This window comes from Sus scrofa, chromosome 2 (genome assembly GCF_054392235.1).
Source record: "Sus scrofa isolate SSC_HxYL_T2T_F1_AM1 chromosome 2, Sscrofa_HxYL_maternal_Yorkshire_Landrace_v2.0, whole genome shotgun sequence".
Classification (NCBI taxonomy): Eukaryota; Metazoa; Chordata; class Mammalia; order Artiodactyla; family Suidae; genus Sus; species Sus scrofa.
In genome coordinates, this window is record NC_139384.1 from 147,619,394 (window position 1) to 147,640,736 (window position 21,343).

The 21,343-nt window shown below is 51.4% G+C and overlaps 1 protein-coding gene across 1 annotated transcript in view; it reads left to right on the top strand.

Moving 5' to 3' along the window:
• Positions 1-7,091, top strand: part of CATSPER3 (cation channel sperm associated 3) — a gene marked incomplete at its 5' end in the record, with an annotated part of 35,453 nt that extends 28,362 nt beyond the window's left edge. Inside the window, 5 exon segments of the mRNA NM_001244299.1 lie at positions 2,768-2,950; positions 3,947-4,087; positions 4,491-4,610; positions 5,399-5,556; positions 6,902-7,091. Coding sequence (NP_001231228.1) covers positions 2,768-2,950; positions 3,947-4,087; positions 4,491-4,610; positions 5,399-5,556; positions 6,902-7,007 — 708 coding nt within the window. The 3' untranslated portion in view covers positions 7,008-7,091.
• Positions 7,092-21,343: the final 14,252 nt, after the last annotated feature.

Sequence of the window (21,343 nt, forward strand, 5' to 3'; positions counted from 1 at the left end):
AGAGATGCTGAAGGCTCACAGGATGCTGGCAGGACGGGGTGGAACCCGGGGCATGGGAAGAAGCAGGGGCTTTGCCCGTGGAGGCTGAGGCCCTGAGGCTAAGGTAGTAGGGCCAGTGGGAGATGGGCGGCCTCCCACCAGAGGGCTGCTGGGGACTGATGTCCCCAGGCAGGAGGGGATATTCAGGGGATGCCAAGGGAGAGATCAGGTGGAGGTGAAGGTGCCCATGGGAGTCCCGAGAGGAAGGAGGGGGTGGCAGCGGGCTGAGGGAGAGGAGGTCCAGGGCTGTGCAGGGAGGAAGACACAGCAAGGACTGGTGGCAGGAGGGGCTTCCATCCTGGGGAGCTGGGGGAGGGGCAGTGACCCGGATTGACCCCTCTCCTGGCTGCGGGCGCTAGCTGCCTGCTGGGTGCATCGTCTTGGCTGTGTCATGTGGTGGCAGCCTGGTCAGAGGGGAAGGTGCCGGGGTCTTGTGGCGAGAGAAGGGCACACAGCCCTCCCCACAGACAAGCCCTGTCCCCGAGCTCAGCCTGGCCAGCTTGGTGGCCACAGGCCTCTGCCACAGGGCCTTTGGTCCTCGTAGACGTGCGCAGAGATCCACGGGCACACAGACACAGCCTGGGCACCGACACACAGTCCATGTTTGACCTCTAGGTCCTTCTGTCATTAAGCAGAGCCTTCTATCCCAAAGCTGTTTCCTGGGGACCACTAGCCCCCCTGGCTGTGGCTCTTTCTGTAGCTTTTGGTATGTCATTGGATCCCAGAAGTGACTCTGCCTCAAATGCCCTCTGGACACCTGCCCGGCCCAGTGGCCCAGGGACGCTGGAGGTGCCGAAGCTGGAGCCTTGCATAATTTCTATTCATGGAAGTCTAGCTGAGGCTCTACCAGAGCTGCAGCTCAGTGCCCAGAGCTGGCGCTCTGGCACATTCTTGGCTCCGGTTCCCTGATGAATTGAAATGACATTCTGTCTTCCCCTTCATGGCAATAAACCTGCACCACGAGGAAATCGTTCCTTGTTTTGCACACAGAGACATTCTGTTCGCTGAGCAGTCAAGGGCCACTCGGTTCACGGTCCCCTGCCTTTCAGCCTGAGGCACAACCTTCAGACGCTGGGCTGTGGTGGGAGCACCAGCCTCGCCTCCCTCCCCACCTCCTCCTCCGTGGAGCACAGCTCTTGCTGCCCATCAGAGTGGCGGGGCCTGGGCACCTGCCCTGCCTGGAGGTCCTCTCCATGCCCAGAAGGTCCCAAAGCCAGGAGGGCAGCTGTAGCTTGACGCGGAGCCCAGGAGAGTGGAACTGGGAGGTAGGAGCGGCTTCCACAAACAATTTGGGAATTCAGAATCAGATGCCTCCTGGGGGCCAGGCGGTAGGCCTAGGAAGCCCAGGACTTCCTCAGGGAAGGCGCTGCCAGCCTGTGCGGATCTGGGCAACCGTCCCGGGGACTGGCTGTCTGCACCTTCTGGCCTGCAGACTCATGGGGCCCACCTGGACGGGGCTGGAAGCACGTGGCCAAGGCCAGCTGTCAGGAGTTGGTGCCACATAGGCTTCCGGAGAGCCTGACCTCTTCTCCATGGCTCTTCTCCAGGCTGCTTGGCTTTGACCTCAGGGGGCTCTGGGCCTGCGCACTAGCCTCTGTGGTGCCCCAGGTTCTTGCTTGGGGCCCTGCCCCTCCCCACCCTGCAGACCTCAGCTGCAGCCTGCACAGCATTGCAGCGTTTCTCCTGAGCTCTTACCTCTCCGTCTCAGCAGTTCTGTCTCTTTCACAGGGTTGGAGGCAATTTTTTGCATCTCAGTTCTTCCTGGAATGAATGCTCCACCACTGGTTTTCTTTGGCCAAGGCGAGGAGGGAGCCTTTGGGGGTGGGTGCACCCTGCAGGGAGCTGCTAAAGCAGTCCATGTACAGGGCAGCCGGGGCTCCTGGCTTGTCTCTCTGCTTCCCAGGTTAGTCCAAATTGTCAACACCCCGCTGTCCTGTGTCCCACGTCTACCAGTACCTTTTTTCCTAAACAGTTTCTTGGTTTAGAAAAAGGGACTTTTGTGGTTGACCGTGGTGGCACAGGACAAGGGGCAGGGGCATTTTTCCTCCTCTCTGCCATTGTATCAGAGCGTGACCCTGGCCCAGGCATTTTGCTTCTCTGAGCCTCGGGTCCCCCATTTTGAAATGGGAAGAAGGATAACATCTGCCTGCCTTGGCATGACATCTGCGACAGCATTTAGGCAGGTGAACGTGTGTATGTAAGACTCCAGGGCCCGGAGAAGGGACGACGAAGAGTGAGAGATACGACAGATGCCCATTTCATGGGGAAGACTGAGGTCGCAAGCTGGGGCCCTGGCCACGAAACAGGGCCCAGAAAGCGTGGGAGGCCCCATTCTTCTCAGCCCTCTTCATTCCTCCTGCCAGGATGGCTTCCCGCTCCTCCTGGGCCTGGAAGAGCTGTCAGGGCTGACTCTCAGCTGAGGAGAGAGCGGGACGCTGTGGGGTGGCCACACAGGCAGGCTCAGGTCAAGTGGAGTTGTTCGAGGTGCTGAGGGGGAGACGACCCCAGACCTGGGCCCCCCACCTTCCCGGGCCATCCGGCCCTGGTGACTGAGGCGTGGAGGCCAGGCATTGCTGAGCTCCTGTTAGCTCGGGCCAGCCCTCAGTCTGGGCCGGGTTCCCATTCATTCATTCATTCATTCATCTCACCGTTTAGGGACCATCCGCCCTGTGCCAGGCCAGGCCAGGCCGGACCGCTGTGCCCTGAGCCCCGTCCCTCTGCCTTGCAGACGCTCCTCACGGCCGTGGGGCAGACGGTCTACACCGTGGCCTCCGTGCTCATCCTGTTCTTTGTCCTGATGTTCATCTTCGCCATCCTGGGCTTCTGCCTGTTTGGAGCTCCAGAGCGGGGTGACCTGAATAACTGGGGGAACCTGGCTTTGGCCTTCTTTACCCTCTTCAGCTTGGCCACGGTACCGTGTTTGGGAAAAACTAGTGGGGGCGGGGCCTTGGGAAGGGCCTGCCAGCTGGTGTGAGTGTGCGGACCTGCCAGGCCTCTCCTTGGGCCTCCCCCAAGTTCGGGCCCCTCGCTGGGCTGGGAAGGCGCAGGGCTGGCCTCCCAGGACTGAGCAGGGGCCGGTGCCCCGGCCAGGAGTCCATCTCTCTCTCTCTCTAATGTTGTGACTCCTTGCAGCATTCTTATTTGTCCCACACAGTTGTAAAACTTTTAAAAACTTCTCAAGAGAGAGGTGTTCCCGGTGTGGTGCCGTGGTTAACGAATCCGACTAGGAACCATGAGGTGGCAGGTTCGATCCCTGGCCGCGCTCAGTGGGTTAAGGATCCGGCGTTGCCGTGAGTGGTGGAGTAGGTCGCAGACAGGGCTCGGATCTGGCGTTGCTGTGGCTCTGGCCCAGGCTGGCAGCAATAGCACCGATTAGACCCCTAGCCTGGGAACCTCCATGTGCCGCGGGTACCTCCCTAAAAAAGACAAAAGGCAAAAATAAGTAAATAAAAATAAAAACTCTTCAAGAGATAATTCATTCGGATCAAGTTTAATCTGGATGTGAAACCCACGTCACATCGCCTTTTGGGGGAACAGGCTGTCACAGATCCCCCCAGAATAAGCCTGCAGAGCCCGAGTCTAGTCTAGATTCTGTTGGACTCTGGATAGACTGAGGTCTTTCTGAAGGGGGGCCTGGCAGAGAGGCGCTGTCTCTGGGGGAAGGATGGGCGGCCTTTTGGCGAAGAGCCCTCAGGGTCCCTTGGTCAGGAGTGCCCCACCCGGGTCCCCCGCGTCGCCAAGCCAGAGCGTAGGCCCTGGAGTCCATGGATCAGGGGGTGTGGAGGGGCTGAGGTGGAAGTAGAGCCAGCCTGCTCCTCAGTGCGGCTGGGGCTCCCCTAGGGTAGGTGAGCAGGAGGCCTGCCCTCTGGGCCCCAGGCACTCGGCATACGCCGCCCCGCCCGAGCAGGTGGATGGCTGGACAGACCTGCAGCAGCAGCTGGATGACCGGAATTTTGTTCTGAGCCGCACGTTCACCATCACCTTCATCCTGCTGGCCTCCTTCATCTTCCTCAGCATGTTCGTGGGTGTGATGATCACTCACACGGAGGTGAGGTGGCACCCCTGGGGATGGGGTGGGCAGGTTCGGTGTGGCGCGCATGCGCGCGCACTCGGCTCTGGGCCACGGCTCGAGGGCGGACCCGGAACTGTCTCCCTGCTGAAGCCGAGGGGAGGCAGCCAGATGGGCTCCTCCCTCCCCGAGCCCAGATTTTTCCCTGCGCCCGGGTATCTTCCCTCCTTCGCGACGGTGGCCAGCTGGACAGGCGCTTGGGAAGTCACCGCAACCGCCCGTTGGCAGCTTGAGCCGGAGGCTGGCCCTCCTTGCGCGGGGTGGGGGTGGAGGGGGGCGCTCCTGCCGAGGGGCCCCGAGCAGCAGTGCGAGGCGGAGGAAGAAGGACACCGGGGTGTAGGCAGCGAGAGCCCGGCCCTCACCTCCATCCTCCGGCCCCCAGGACTCCATCAAAAAGTTTGAGCGGGAGCTCATGCTGGAGAGACACGTGACCGTCATGGAAGAGAAGCAGGTGATTCTGAAGCGGCAGCAGGAGGAGGTCAGCAGGCTGGTGCAGACACAGGTAGGCGGACACGCAGAGGGACCGTCAGGGCTGAAGGAATGGTCACGAGGAGGGCAGGTAGCCTTGGGCATCTGCGGCCTTTGGTTAAGTCAGCTACCCGCCACCGCTGTGCTTTCCAGAGTCAGACTTTACTCTGTGCAGTTTGGGGTTTCCCTGGATCTCCGCAAGAGCTGACTGTTGTGACTGTAATATTTCCTTCCTTCACGGGCAAACCTCCACCGCCGGGCACTTGGCCTGGAGCACGCTTACTTCTGGGGGCCCCGGGGTGACAGGCAGGCTCAGTCCCCGTGCCCTGAGTGGGTGAGGCCGCGGAGGCCCTGACACGCGTTACTACCCTCAGTGTTTCTCACCTGGCACGAGAATGAGCCCAGCAGGCTGGAATTTTCTGTCAAGCCTGCTACAGCTGTGACGGGTGGGCAGCGGGGGAGGAGTCTGCTCTTTCCTGCTTAGGGGCCCTGAGCTGCCCACGGGGAGCCTGGGGTGCTCAGCCGGGCCCTGACTGCTGCCCTTTTCTCCCCCTGTGGCCGGTGCCTCCCTCCCCAGCTTCCTCTCGGAGGTGGGGGCATCCACCTGTCCGGATGTGCCCAAGGTTTGTCCAGAACATGGTGAAATGCTGAGCCATGTGTCACCTGTCAGGGATGGTGGCTCCCCAGGTGACCTCAGTCAGGGGCGTCCAGGCCCCGAAGGTTTCGGGTGACCCTGCGGTTAGGCTCAGGGGGGTCCCCAGGCCTCTCTGCAGCTTGGCCATGTCCTCCTCGCCCTTGCTCTCTTTATGCTTCCCTCTCTAGAAAAACGTTGACCACAAAAGTTTCGCTGAGCTGGTGGAGAACTTCAAGAAGACCCTGCGGCACACGGACCCCATGGTCTTGGATGATTTTGGCACGAGCCTTCCCTTCATTGATGTCTACCTGTCCACTCTGGACAACCAGGATGCCACCGTCTCCAAGTCAGTCCCAGCCCCGCTGAGCCTGGCCCAGGGGCGGGGGGTGGGGGTGGTGGTGGGGTGACAATAGCTGATGGGCTGGGTGGGTGGAGCGAGGCCCTTCCTGGGGGGGCACAGGGGCTGGGCTGCGGTGTGGACAGGCCTGTGGCTAGGGGGGCCCTGCTCCCCGGGCCCTCCCCAGCCTACTCTGAGCCCTATTTAAATACTGGCTTGGAGTTCCCGTCGTGGCTCAGTGGTTAATGAATCTGACTAGGAACCATGAGGTTGCAGGTTCGATCCCTGGCTTTGCTCCTTGGGTTAAGGATCCGGTGTTGCCGTGAGCTGTGGTGTAGGTCACAGTCGTGGCTCGGATCTGATGTTGCTGTGGCTCTGGTGTAGGCCAGCGGCTACAGCTCCGATTTGACCCCTAGCCTGGGAACCTCCATATGCTGCGAGTGCGGCCCTAGAAAAGACAAAAAAAAAAAAAAAAAAAAAAAATATACTGGCTCCTTCGACTCTCCAGGACCCTCCTCACCCACCCCTTTCCTTTTTCTGAGGGCAGAGGAAAGGGCTGGCAAGTCAGAAGCTAAAGCTCCTGGCCTGGTTCTGCCACTTCTTTTTTTTTTTTTTGCTTATTTATGGCCACACTTGTGGCGTATGGAGGTTCCCAAATTGGAGCTGTAGCTGCTGGCCTATACCACAGCCACAGCAATGCCAGATCCGAGTCGTGTCTGTGACCAACACCATAGCTCATGGCAACGCCGGATGCTTAACCCACTGAGCAAGGCCAGGGATTGAACCTATGTCCTCATGGATCTTAGTCAGATTCATTTCCGCTAAGCCACAACGGGAACTCCTGGTTCTGCCACTTCTACCTGTGTGACTTTGGCCAAGTCTTTGATGCTTTCACACCTGTCACAGGAGGGGCTGGGCCAATGGAAGCCATTCATGTGAAGCTCCGCCCTTGGCCTGGCCCAGTGCTGTGCTCAGTGTGAGTTAGCTGGGGTCATACCGGCCATTACTGCAGGAAGGGAGCCTGGCTTCTCAACAGAAGCCCCCAGAAGGCTCCATAGACTGGAGAAGCTCAAGAGAGGGTACCTAGGAACATCCACTGTTGGCCCAAGAGTGGGTCAGGTGGGGTCTGGGCACCTCCACACAGTCACTCAGAGCCCAGGAGTCTCTTATCTCCAGTCTGACACGTGGGGTGAAATAACAGCCCCCCGGGTCCCAGCTGAGCTTCCAACCCAGCCTGACCTGGCGCTAAAGTCCTGGTCACCGGTGAAGGGGCCAGTGGGACCATGCAGTGGGCGGGGCCAGGGGGCGTGGCGTCTGCCTGTGAGCCCAGCCCCCTCCCCTCCTCCGTTTCCAGGCTTCAGGAGCTGTACTATGAGATCGTGCATGTGCTGAGCCTGATACTTGAAGACTTGCCCCAGAAGAAGCAGTCTCAGTCCTCGGAGAAGGTTGATGAGAGGTAGCTGGGTGCGAGCACCCAGGCTCTGAGGGCCTGGCCGGCCGTGACAGGTCCCCCATTAAACCCAGGCTTTCTGAGTTGCCCTCTTCACGGTTGCTGTGTTCATGACACATCTCCTCTACCTTGGGAAGCTGGGCCTATGGAAGCCATGCGTGTGAAGCTCTGCCCTTGGCCTGGCCCAGTGCTGAGCTCAATGTGAGTTAGCTGGGGTCATACCGTGAGTAGGTGCCCCCGCAGTCTGGCTCTGCCCCCCACTGACGCAGCCAGACCGTGGGGGTGGTGATAGGGAGGCTCGAGGCTCACCGTGGCCAGAAGCCACACCTAAGGTCCACGCTGGCTCTGTCCTTGGCCTCAGTGGCAGGGACCCACTGAGCTCCTGGGGAACCCCTGAGGATGCTGGACCAAGAGGGGCACGTGGCTCCTTTGAGCTCGTGTGGCCCTGCTGATCTTGGAAGCCCTGCTGGGCTCGTCCACGTGGGTGTCCCCACACATGGCACAGGTACAGCTCTATCTGCACACCCAGAGCCTTGGAAACCCTCTTTGGAGTTTGACTCTTTTGCCCCAGGCTCACAGTAATGCTGGTGCACCGGGGGTGCAGCCGTGACTGGCAGGACTCTTTTGAGTGGGCATGCAGTGCACAGGGGGCCCCTCATGCAGGGGCTAGGGAAGTGGCAGCCTCGGGCACTTTGGTCTGATCCCTCCCCTTACACATAGTTAGAACCCTTTACTTAAAAGGTGGCATCTTCTGTCATCCCTGGCCACATGATTGCCGCAGTTGCCAAGGTCTTGGTACCACCCCAGTGCAGCCATAGTGGAGCCATCCGAAGGCCCAGGTGGGGCAGGCTGGCTGGCATTCCTTGCCCCCCAATGGCCAGGTCAGATCCTGGCCATGTCCCGTTGGCTCCCATTGCTGGGAGTGTTCCTTAAGCCTGTTACCTTGGCAGTGCCCTCTTAGAGGAGAGGTGAGTTCTGGGTTCCCCTGCGGTGAGAGACTGCCTCCTGTAGCCGAGCGAGTGCGGAAAGGCCTAGACCCACCCTGGTGGGGAGGGGTCAGTAGAAAACGTGTAGGATTGAGAGGGCTGGACGAGGGTCCCACGGGGGCGCCCATGGGCTCCAGGCCCACCTGAGGGCTCCCCTGAGGCCAGAGGACAAGGACCGGTAGAAGCTTTTACTCACGGTTTCATTTATACCCCGGCTACTAATTCCTGAGCCGTGCTGGGTGCTGGGGGTTCTGTGAGGAGAAAGCCGCAGTCTTGTCCTGGCCTTCTTGGTGGCCGTAGTTGAGTAGGGTAGACAGTCCTCCAGCCAGAACGGCTGAGAGACAGTTTCCCTGGGCAAGTGACAATCACTATTTGAATGCAGAGACTCTGTGTCATCTAAGATCCTCTGATCGCTTGCATTTGCATACATTCACACACAGGACAAGTTGAGCGTTGTGTGAAATGGTGCCAAGAAGGGTTGCTCTGGAGCGTGGGACCCATCACCATGCTGTGGGGAAGCCGTCTGAAGGCAGGGAGGTGGCCTCACTCCTTCCTGGGTGGAGAGAACTTTGTCCCGGTGCCCAGGGAGGTGGGCCTGAGCTTGCCTCTGTGCCGAACTGGGAGGTGTCTCTAGGCTGGGGGCTTCCAGGGGAGCCCTGGTGGGTGCAGCCCTGTCAGCAGGGCACCCAGGCCTCAGGCAGTGGCTCTGATTCAGGGCTGGGACAAGGCAGACCTCACCAGCTGCCCACACTGGAGGTGCCAGTGTTGCTTGGGAAAATGTGCAAACACCTCCACCTGCTCTCGCTAGGAATCATGGGAATCTCCCCAGGCCTCTGGAAGTGAACAAAAGATTTAAAATTTCCCACAAAGGGGGTTCCCGTCATGGCTCAGTGGTTAACGAATTCAACTAGGAACCATGAGGTTGCACGTTCTATCCCTGGCCTTGCTCAGTGGGTAAAGGATCTGGCATTGCGGTGAGCTGTGGTGTAGGTTGCAGACGTGGCTCGGATCCCACATTGCTGTGGGTGTGGCGTAGGCCAGCGGCTACAGCTCCAATTAGACCCCTAGCCTGGGAACCTCCATATGCCGAGGGAGCGGTCCTAGAAAAGGCAAAATAAAATAAAATAAAATTTCCCACAAAGAGGCGAATTAGTCTGTACCCTGGTCTTCGAGTCAGGGACTTGGATTTCTTAATCAGGTGACCTTGGCAAGGTGTCTGGTCTTTTGAAACCTCGGCTATTTCATCTGAGAAAATGGGCCGATAAAACTGTCCAGCTCTATGGATTAAATAAAATACATGTGAGAGTGTTAAAAAAAAAAAAAAAAGCCATAGCCGCGGTTCCTGCTTCCTGGCTCTCAGCCCGACGTCTGCCGTGAGGCCAGCTGCAGTGGCTGTGCTGGTCACGGGCTGAGGGGGACTGGGCCCAGGACAAGGTGGTGGTGGTGAAACCCTGTAGCTGAGAGCAAGAAGCTGCGGGGTGGAGCCATGTGTGGGTGTCCAGATGGGGCTGGTGCCGGATGGACAGGTTGGACCTGGGGAGCCTGGGCCCTGGCGGGGAAGCCCTGGCACGGCCGCAGGCCTGCGGGTTCGGGAGGGCAGGCTGCCCTGAAGGGCACAAGCAGCAGGCTTTCACAGGGCACGCAGCTGGGAGAGGGTACTGGGCAGGGGGCTGGCTCGGTGGTGCTGGCAGAACCAGCCCGTGGATATTTGGCGCCAAGTCCCGAAGCAGCATTTCTCTTTGGCTCTATTTGCCTGCAGAGCAAACACTGGCAGCCTGGAATTCCCACTTGGGCTCTCACCAACGCAAACAAGCTTGGCCCAGGCTTTCAGCTGATTTGCTCGGGGCAGAAGTGGCTCTGCTTGCCCAGGCCTCGCTGTGGAAGGCAGGACCCTTCTCCAACCCCCAGCCCTGGGATCCAGCAGAGCTGTCCCCAGAGAGCTCGCTCCCCTGCATCGTGCCAGCCCGGTGGTTTGGGGCTACAGTGGGACACCCGGAGCCTGAGTCTTCTGGTCACACCCAGGCACTCTCCTGGCTCTTGTAGGAAGGATATGGAATCAGAAGCTAGAGGTGTGTGGAGGGTGGCGGATTTTTTTTTTTTTTTTTTTTTTTTTTTTTTTTTTTTTTTGCTGCTTGTTGATCCCAGCAGCAGGAAGCAGTCTCGGCATGGAAATCCATGCGGCTCTGAGTTCTCTCTATTCCCGCAGCCCTAGACATCCAGCACAGAGACACTGGCAACTGCAGCTCTTGATGTTTTCATCACATGTGGCTGAGACAGGACATCTCCTGAAACGGGCTGCTCTCAGCCAGGTCAGGCCTTGCTCTCAGCGGCGGGTCCCTACCTGGCCCTCTCTGCCCCTGGCCCCAAATCGCCCAGCCAGCTCTCCTGTCCCACAGGCTCTCAAGAGAGCAGATGGCTCTGAATCCCTGAGTAGGCTCCTTGGGAAGGAGAGGTGATTGTCGCAGAGCCTCGTCACAGGGGCTGGGACATGAGGAGGAGGGAGCTCCCCGTGATGGAGTGAGATTTACCAACACTTAGGCGCTCCCCATGTCCCCACACTCTGCACCAAGGATTTTTTTTTTTTTTTTTCCTGTGCTTGGTCAGCCACGTGCCTGCCTTCCCCGAGTTCTGTCGCGATGGGATGCAGCCCTGGGGGATGGACCGGAGAGCCGCAGGGGACCAGGAGCATTAGGGCTTTTCCTTGGTCAGTTCCTGGCTTCTCCTCCTTGGGGACCAAGCAGGGCAGGCGGAGAAGCAGATCACAGGCTCCACGGTGGGAGCTGGGATGGGGAGGAGGAAGGAGAAGCGAGGCAGGAGTCAGAGACCTCGGACAGAGGCTCCCACCCAGGGTGGAGGGTGAGAATGGAAAGGGGACAAAGGGGGACACTGAGTGGCTTTGTGGGGTGAGAACTGCATCCCCCCTGACGGCCCTCGAGAGAGGCAATAATGATGGGAATTCCTTAAAGATGATTTTCGGTTGCTGCACTGTGCCCTTTAAAAACGGAGCCCCAGGAATAGATTCGACCACGTGGAGTCTGCCTTCTATTTGGGTGACATCATGACCCTCTGAGGCTAAACCTCGGGTATGTTTAGAGGGCTTTACACACCACGCACTCAGCCCCCAGTTGGGACCCGAGGCCTCTAGGTGAAGCGGCACCAAGTATGCCTGGCTTTTTGCAAAATGAAACTGAAGTATCAGAAGGAAGAGTGGCCGAGGCCAGAGGGGGACGAAGAGTGTGACTGATAAACTCTTAGGACACTGGGGGTCGACCCCATCTTTTGTGAACTGGCAATGGGACGGCAACGTCTCCCAGCAGTGCCCCCCCACTGGCCCGGAGTTCAAGGTCCTGAGAGCACAGCTGCCCTTGACTCCCCGCCCCTCCCCCACTGGGCCCTTGATGCCTGGGGCTGGGGCATGAGATGAAAGGCTTTGCAAAAGCCAGTGACAGCGGAGTCCAGGCAGAGGTTGGGCCGAGGCTCTCAAAGGGTGGCCTCTTCTCTCTGGTGACCGTGGAAATACCTCCTTCTGTTTTGTCAGGAGTTTTGTTTACAAGATTTTTGACTTCCATGATTGGAATCTCAGAACGACGCTTCGGTCCGTTCCTTATTCCCATGAGCAGGTGGCAGAGCTGAGGTTCACTGTGGCCCTGGAACACACCCATGGCCGCGGGGCTAAGGGGGAAGGACCAGCATCACAGCCCAGCGTGTCTGGCCATCTGCCAGGGGATGGCTACCCATCTCACAGGTGGGCAAGCGGCACGCAAGAGACACTGTCGTTTGGCCTGGGTCATCACTGTCACTTGGCAGAGTCAGTATGTGAACACAGGCCACACATGGTCCCCTCTGCTCCCCTGTCTCACAGCACCCTTGTTTTTTCTTATCAAAGCTATTGTTTGAACTTTAAAAATCAAGCCGTGCTTCCCTTCTGAGGAGGGCCTGCCGCTGGGGGAGGAATGTGGCCTCTCAGATGGGTCTCATGGTGACACGTGCTGCCTGATAGGAACTCTGAAGTCTGCTGGGCCGATGTTGGGAGCCCTGGGTGCTCCAGAGGCGGGAGGGCGGCAGGAAGCAGTCAGTGTGTGCAGATGGGTGGTGACTGTGGCGCCTAATCAGGAAATTATAGCCTGGGCAGAAGAGGGGTTTGGCGTGGATATCACCCTTCCCTTGGTTCCGTCAAGCAGGCCCACAGGGAGGCCTGCCAGCCAATGGGACGTGCTGGGTGGGCGTGAGCTCCGCAGGCAGGACGAGCCAGCCTTGTCCTTGCAGAGAGGCCCTCACTCCCAGGAGGCTGGCCTCCCCGCCACTGCTGCTGCTGCTGGTGGTGGCCGTCCTTTCTGGCCCCCTGTCTGCTCCTGCATCCGCTGAGACCCCATCAGCACGGGGAGAAGCTGTGATCCTCCAGACAGGGCTTTGGGAGGTTCTTGGCCTGAGTCAGTGACTCTTTTCCTGCCCCTTGAACGAGCAAGCGGAGAAGGTGCGACAGAAGCATATGGTGGGAAAAGCCACCTGCAGGGCTGGACACGCGTGACACCATTTGTATTTGAAAAAAAGGGAGAAACACATACATCCACACATGCAGTGGCAATGAGATACTCTCTTTCGGGTGGCAGATATGGCAGGCAAAACCTAGGGCCTGGAGAGGGGCACCCTGTCCACTTTTGGCCGTGAAAATAGGTGTGGCCTCCTCAGAAGGATTAGGTTTTATGTGTGCGTTCCGATGGCCCAACAGTCCCGTTATGGAATTTTCCTGAGGAGCCAAATGAGAAATGCACAGAGATGCAGGGATAAGGGTGTTTACTGTGGCCTCTTGTGATAGAAACACAGCAAAATACATCAAGGAGTTACCTAATGCCCGGTGGTTAGGTGACTTGGTAGAATTAGTATGAATCCATATGTGTGGCTCTTAAAAATAGTGATTTTTTTAATGTTTTGTTTATTTAAAAAATTTTATTATAGGCAATTAGTTGATTTACAATGTTCTGTCAATGTCTGCTGTATGGCAAAGTGACCCAGTTTTGTATATATATGTGTGTGTGTGTGTGTGTGTGTGTGTGTGTATGTGTGTGTGTACTTTTTCTCGCATATCCTCCATCATGTTCCATCATAAGTAACTGGATAGAGTTCCCTGTGCTACACAACAGAATCTCATTGCTTATCCACTCCAAATGCAATAGTTTGCATCTATTAATCCCAGATTCCCAGTCCATCCCACTCCCTCCCCGTCCTCCTTGGCAACCACAAGTCTGTTCTCTTTGAACCCAAACCCAAGTCTGTGAGTTTCTTTTCTGTGGAAAGGTTCATTGGTGCCCTATATTAGATTCCAGCTATAAGTGATATCATATGGTATTTGTCTTTCTCTTTCTGACTTACCTCACTCAGTATGAGAGTGTCTAATTCCATCCATGTTGCTGCAAATGGCACGGTTTTGTTCTTTTTTATGGCTGGGTAGTATTCCATTGTGTAAATATACCACAGCTTCTTAATACATTCATCTGTTGATGGACATTTAGGTTGTTTCCATGGCTTGGCTATTGTGGATAGTGCCACAATGAACATAGGGGTGCATGTATCTTTTCCAAGGCGAGTTTTGTCTAGATATGTGCTCAGGAGTAGGATTGCTGGGTCATATGGTAGTTCTATATTTAGTTTTCTGAGGTACCTCCATACTGTTTTCCATAGCGGTTGTACCAATCGACATTCCCACCAACAGTGTAAGAGGGTTCCCTTTTCTCCGCACCCTCTCCAGCATTTGTTGTTTGTAGACTTACTAATGATGGCCATTCTGACAGGTATGAGGTGGTATCTCATTGAAGTTTTGATTTGCATTTCTATAATAATTAGTGATGTTGAGCATTTTTTCATTTGCTTTTTGGCCATCCATATGTCTTATTTGGAGAAAGGTCTTTTCAGGTCTTCTGCCCTTTTTTCAATTGGGTTGTTTGTTTTTTTGCTGTTGAGTTGTACGAGTTGTTTATATTTTATATTATTTTATTTATTTTATATTTTATTTTATTTCAATTTATGTCTTTTTGCCTTTTCTAGGGCTGCTCCCGTGGCATATGGAGGTTCCCAGGCTAGGAGTCTAATCAGGGCTACAGATGCCAGCCTATGCCAGAGCCACAGCAATGCGGGTATCTGAGCCGCGTCTGCAACCTACACCACAGCTCACAGCACCGCTGGATCCTTAACCCACTGAGCAAGGCCAGGGATCGAACCCACAACCTCATGGTTCCTAGTCAGATTCGTTAACCACTGAGCCACGACGTTTGATTAGGTCCCATTGGTTTATTTTTGTTTTTATTTCTATTGCCTTGGGAGACTGACCTAAGAAAACATTTGTATGGCTGATGTCAGAGAATGTTTGGCCTATGTTCTCTTCTAGGAGTTTGATGGTGTCTTGTCTTACATTTAAGTCTTTAAGCCATTTGAGTTTATTTTTGTGCATGGTATGAGGATATGTTCTAATTTCATTGCTTTACATGAAACTGTCCAGTTTTGCCAGCACCACCTGCTGAAGTGACTGTCTTTTTATTGTCTTGCCAATTTTGTCAAAGAGTAACTGACCATAGGTGTCTAAGTTTATTTCTGGTTCCTTTTCTGTTCCATTGTTCTCTGTGTCTGTTTTTGAACCACACTGTCTTGATTACTGTAGCTTTGTAATATTGTCTGAAGTTGGGGAGAATTATGCCTCCTGCTTGGTTTTTGTTCCTCAGGATTGCTTTGGCATTTCTGGGTGTTTCATGGTTCCATATTGCCGAGACCAGCTCAGCAGGATGGGGCGGAAGAACGGGTGCTGTGGAACTTAAGGAAAAAAAGTTAACATAAAACAAGACACAGAGACATTTACCTTAAGTAAAGGTGGGAACGGGAGGACTCAAGGTCTCAGGGACCAAGAGCCCTGCCTCAAGAAACCACACTGCTTTTACTGTGCTCTTGAGGATTACGTCAAGCGAAAAGGGGGTTGTAGGTGCAGGATATAGGTTTTTTTTTTATTATTTTTTTATAAGTTCCTTTATTATTTTAAAAGTCACTTAGCTGGTAGATGGTTAAACTTTTACTCTAAACTTTCGGCATTTAAGAATCATTAGCATTTGAGTTAGCTATCTATGCATAGCATTTCAGAGAATCCTCACTGTGCTTCCGCAAATGGCATGCCTGTTTGCAGCAACCCTTTGTGCCTAGGTTTGCATCTTGGTTCTCTTTGCTAATGCATATTCTGCCACTCATAAACCACTTGGCCAAGAGGTTCCTCTTTCTCTTATTCTTTAGAGGACATATCGCGCTTGTGCAAATGGCTTGCCAATCTGCACAGGTCCGGTGTGCCTAGACCAATGCATTATGTCCTCATTCAGCTGACCCCGCGAATAACCCATGCCTTTAGGTCTTTGTTCTTAAGCTGAAGTCATTTACCATCATGTTTCTCAAGCAGGAAGACGGGGCAAAGTAAGGAAGGACAAGATGGAGTTTTCAGCAGAGGCTAAGAAAATATTATAAAAACATGTCTTGCAACACCATATAAATTTTTGGATTGTTTGCTCTAGTTCTGTGAAAAATGTCATGGCTAATTTGATAGGGATTGCATTGAATCTGTAGATTGCTTTGGGTAGTATGGTAGTATGGTGCTAACGATATTAATTCTTCCAATCCAGGAGTATGGAGTATCTTTCCATTTCTTTGCATCCTCATTAATTTCCTTGATTAATATTTTGTAGTTCTCAGCATATAACCTCCTTGGTCAGGTTTATGCCTAGGTATTCAATTTTTGGGGATGTGACTCTTAAAGATAGTGTGTCTTTATATTCCTTTTCTAATATTTCATTGTTAGTATACAGAAATGCAACTGATTGCTGAATGTTAATCTTATAACCTGCTACTTTGCTGAATTCCTTGATCAGTTCAAGTAGTTTTTGTGTGGAGTCCTTAGGGTTTTCTACATATAGTATTATGTCACCTGCATACCATGACAATTTTACCTCTTCTATTCCAATTTGGATACCTTTTATTTCTTTTTTTGTTTGTTTGCTATGGCTAGGACTTCCAATACTACACCACTTTTGAATAAAAGTGGTGAGAGTGGGCATCCTTATCTTTTTCCAGATTTTAGTGAAAGACTTTCAGCTTCTCTCCATTGAATATTAATTATATTTCCTGTGGGTTTGTCATAAATGGCTTTTATTATGTTAAGTCTGTTCCCTCTATACCCACTTTGGTTAGAGTTTTAACATGACTGGACATTGTATTTTATTAGATGCTTTTTCTGCATCTATTGAGATGATTGTGTGATTTTCGACTTTTCTTTTGTTAATGTGGTGTATGACGTTGATTGATTTGTGTATGTTGAACCATCCTTTTCAACCTGGGACAAATCCCACTTGGTCTTGGTGTATGATCTTTTTCATATGTTGTTGAATTTGGTTGGCTAAAATTTTGTTGAGAATTTTTCCATCTATATTCGTCAAGGGTATTGGCCTATAATTTTCTTTTTTGGTAGTATCTTTGTCTGGTTTTGGTATTAGGATAATGGTGGCTTCATAGTATGTCTTTGGGATTATTCCTTCTTCTTCAACCTTTTGGAAAAGTTTGAGAAGGATGGGTATAAATTCTTTGTATGTTCGGTAGAATTTGCCTGTGAAGGCATCTGGTCCTGGACTTTTGTTAGTAGGGAGTGTTTTTATTACATATTCAATTTCATTTCTAGTGATCAGTCTGTGCAATTGATCTATTTCTTCTTGATTCAGTTTTGGTGGGCTGTATGTCTCTAGAAAGTTGTCCATTTCTTCTACGTGTCAAATTTGTTGCCATATAATTATACATAGTATTCTCTTACAGTTTTTTGTGTGTCTGCAGTATCTGTTGAGATTTCTTCGTTTTCATTCCTTATTTTCTTTGAGTTATTTCTCTCCTCTTCTTGGTGAGTCTGGCCAGAGGTATGTCAATTTGGTTTACCCTTTCAAAGAACCAGCTCTTGGTTTTATTGATTTTTTTTTCTATCATTTTTTGAATCTCTATTTTATTGATTTCATCTCTGATCTTTAGATTTCCTTCCTTCTGCTGACTTTAGATTTTGTTTGTTCTTCTTTGTCTAATTCTTTTAGGTGGTAGGTTCAGTTGTTGATTTCAGATTTTTCTTCTTTTTTTGAGGAAGGCTTGTATTGGTATGAACTTCCCTCCAAGAACTTTTATGGTATCCCATAGATTTGAATGGTTGTGTTTTCGTTATCATTTGTCTCTAGGTATTTTTTAATTTCTCTTTTGATTTCCTCATTGACCCATTGATTTTTTAGTAGCATGTTGTTTAGTCTCCATGTAGTCACTTTTTTTCTCATTTCTTTTCCTGTGGTTGATTTCTAGTTTCATCCCATTGTGGTCAGAGAAGATGCATGAAATCATTTCTGTATTCTTAAATTTGCTGAGGTTAGTTTTGGTCAATCCTTGAGAATGTTCCATGGGCACTTGAAAAGAATGTATATTCTGATTTTTTGGGGGTGGAATGTCCTGAAAATGTCAAGTAAGCCTAACTTTTCTATTGTGTCCTTTAGGATCTCTCTTGCCTTATACTGATTTTCTGTCCAGGGGATCTGCTCATTGATGTCTCCTACTGTTATTGTATTCTCGTCACTTTATCCTTTTGTATCAGTATTTGCCGTATGTATTTGGGTGCTCCTGTACTGGGGGCATGTATGTTGATGAATGTACTATCCTCTTCTTGAATTGATCCTTTTATCATTACATTGTGTCCTTCTTTATCTTTCTTTATGGCCTTCATTTTAAAGTCTATTTTGTCTAATATGAGTATTACAACTCCTGCTTTCCTGTCTTTTCCATTCTCATGAAATATTTTTTCCATACCCTCAATTTGAATTTATATGTGTCCTTTGCCCTAAGGTGAGTCTCTCATAGGCAGCATATTCTAGGCTCTTGTTTTTTTAAATCCAGTCTGCCACTCAGTGTCTTTTGATTAGAGCATCCAGTCCATTAACATTTAAGGTAATTATTGATAAATATGTACTTGTTACCATTTTATTTATTTATTTATTTTTGCTTTATTATTATTATTTTTTTTAAGGCTGCACCCATGCATATGGAGGTTCCCAGGCTAGGGGTCTAATTGGAGCTGTAGCCGCTGGCCTGTGCCACAGCCGCAGCAACAGCAATGCCAGATCCGAGCCGTGTCTGTGACCTACACCACAGTTTACGGCAATGCTAGATCCTTAACCCACTGAGTGAATCCAGGGATCAAACCCAAAAGCTCATGCTTCCTCGTCAGATTCGTTAACCACTGAGCCTCAATGGGAACTCCCTATTTGTTATCATTTTAAATCTTGTTTTCCAGTTGATTCTATGTTTCTCCTTTGTTCCTTTTTTTTTTTTTTTAGATGATTTCCTTTTATTTTATCCTTGCGTCCTCTTCTTTTGGATTTTGTGAATGTAATGTTTGATTTTGATTTGTGGTTTCCCTGTTTTTCAAGTATGTTAACCTCTTCCTATATCTGCTTGCTTTAGCCTGATAGTCATATAGGCTCAAACACCTTCTAAAAAAAAGAATCTAGATTTTCTTACTTTCCTTCCCCACATGTTATGCTTTTGATGTCCTTTTAAAATATCTTCACGTTTATCCTTTTGCTGTTCCTTGTGTTTATTGTCACTTTTACAATAGGGTTGAGTTTTTTTTCCTTTTAGATCCGAATACTGGCTTATTTAAGTGATTGCTTTCCAATTGTGATTCCCTCCATCCTATTTCTTCGTACTTCTTTTTTATTTAGAGGAGCCCTTTCAGTATTTCTTTCAGAATGGCTTTAGTATTGATGTACACTTTTAGTTTTTATTTGTTGGAGAAATTCTTTATTTTTCCTTCCATTTTAAATGATATTCTTGCTGGATACAGTATTCTAGGCTGAAAATTTTTTCCTTTCAGAACTTTGAATATATCTTGCCACTCTCTTCTGGCCTGCAGTGTTTCTGTAGAGAAATCAGCTGATAGCCTTGTGGAGGCTCCCATATAATTAACTCTTTGTTTTTAACCTGCTGCCTTTAGAATCCCGTCTTTAACTTTTGCCATTTTTTATTATACTATGTCTTGGTGTGGGCCTGTTTGGATTCACCTTTTTGGGGGCTTCTTGTATCTTGATATCTTTTTCATTTAGATTTGGAAATTTTTCAGCCATAATTTCTTCAAGTATATTTTCTAGCCCCTTTTCTTTTTCTTCTCCTTCTAGAATCCCTCGTATGTGTAAATTGACCTGCTTTATATTATCTCACAGACATCTTATATTGCTTTCATTTTTTTCTTTTTTGTCTTTTTGTGATTTCTTGGGCTGCTCCCTCAGCATATGGAGGTTCCCAGGCTAGGGGTTGAATCGGAGCTGTAGCCGCTGGCCTACACCAGAGCCACAGCGATGTGGGATCCGAGCCGCGTCTGCAACCTACACCACAGCTCACGGCAATGCTGGATCCTTAAGCCACTGAGCAATGTCAGGTATTGAACCCACAACGTCATGGTTCCTAGTTGGATTCACTAACCACTGAGCCATGACAGGAACTCCTCATGTTTTTTTAATTTGGTTTTCTGTCTGCTGTCCTGATTGGGTGATTTCCATCATTCTGTCTTCCAAGTCACTAATTCGTTCCCCTGCATTATTCATTCTGCTCTTCAGTGCCTTTAAGTCAGCTTGCATCTCTGCAAATGACTTTTCTAGTTTTTCTTGGCTCCTCCTTATATTTTCTAGTTCCTTTCTAAAGTAATCCTCTTTACCGTTCATGTATGCTCTTAATTCCTTCATAATCACTCTTAATTCCTTCAATGTTTTCACTCTCTCCTTTTTGAACTTGGTGTCTCTTAGACTGCAGAGATCTGTTTTATGGTTTGCTCCTTCAGGTAAATTCTCCTATTCTTTTAACTGAAAATGGTTCCTAAGCTTCTCCATTTTGCTTATATTTTTCATATTCTGTGAGTTTAGGGAAAAGAACTACTGTAGTCTTGGAGGGCTATTTATATGTGAGAGTACCCCTGGGTATTTTGTGAGGGCTTACAGTTTATTTTTGGTATGAGGGCTGCTTTTGGTTTAGATGCTTGCTGTCTCTTTGCTCAGTGTATGCAGGCTGTTATCCCCTTGATAGGGTGCTGTGCATGCTTCCAGGGAGATGGAGGCAATGGGCAGGGCTGGTAGCCAGTGCCTGGTTGCTGGGCCCTTGACAATGGCAAGGACCCAAGGGAAGGTGGCACAGGCTGCTCCTAGTTGCAGGGCCCTGGGACGTGGCAGTGACCCTCAGGCAGGTGTAGGTGTTGCCCAGAGTGTTTGACAGTGGCACGGTAAGACCTGTGTGTTCCCAGGGGAGTGAGAGCAACAATGGGTGATGCTTGGTTGCAGTGCCCTCTTCAGTGCTGACCTCTGAGGTGACTGGGGCCGCAGGTGGTGCCTGTTCATGGACCCCTAGTGGTGATGGGCCACACCCACTCCTGGAGTCAGGTTGTGCTGGTTTGCCGCCACTGCCCACAGATGAGGCAAGAGGTGCCCTGTCACACTTAGCCTCGCAAGAGGTGCCTCCCACCCATAGCCTGGCCCTTCAAGAACCTGCTTGTTTGCAGAGAAAGCTATTCTTATGGCAGGCCATCCCTCCTCTTTCCCTCCCCAACAGTGGCAGCTTACTTCTCCTGGGGCCCAGATGCACCTGCCACATTCCTTCAGCTGCTGAACTCTGCTCCCCATCCTTTGGTGCACTGCTCCCTAGTCCCTCAGGCTGTCTCCATACAGTCAGCCCGAGTCCTCTCCCTGGAACTGACCTCCAGAGCCTGAGTCTCAGCGTCTAGCCCCCTTCCAAGCATCTCAGGCTGTGGTGAACTGGGAGGTGGTACAATGCTCTGTGTGGCTCTTACTATGCTTTGCCCTCCTGGGTCCAGTGGCTGCACTTTTCTCTGAGGCTTTGATGTCCCTCCGTCTTGGTTGATTGCCCTCTCAGTTGGGTGGCTTCCCAGGGTGTGTGTTCCTTCCCTCTTTCACAGCTCCCTCTCAGGAATGCTGGTCCTGTCCTGATTCCTTTCTCCCCGCTCTCTCTCACTCTTTTTCCTTTTGTTCTACCCTGTTACATAGAGGGTTTCTTGTCTTTTTTGGAGCCTTAAGTTCTTCTGCCATATGCTATGCAAATTGTTCTACGTGTAGATGGTTTTTTTGGTTATCTTTGTGGAAGAAGGTGAGCGCCATGTCTTACCCCTCTGCCATCTTAATTCTGCCTCTGTTCTTTTAATTTTTTGTTTTTTATTGCTTTTAGGGCCACACCCATGGCATAAGGATGTTCCCAGGCTAGGGGTCAAATCAGAGCTGCAGCTGCTGGCCACAGCCACAGCAACGCAGGAGCTGAGCCA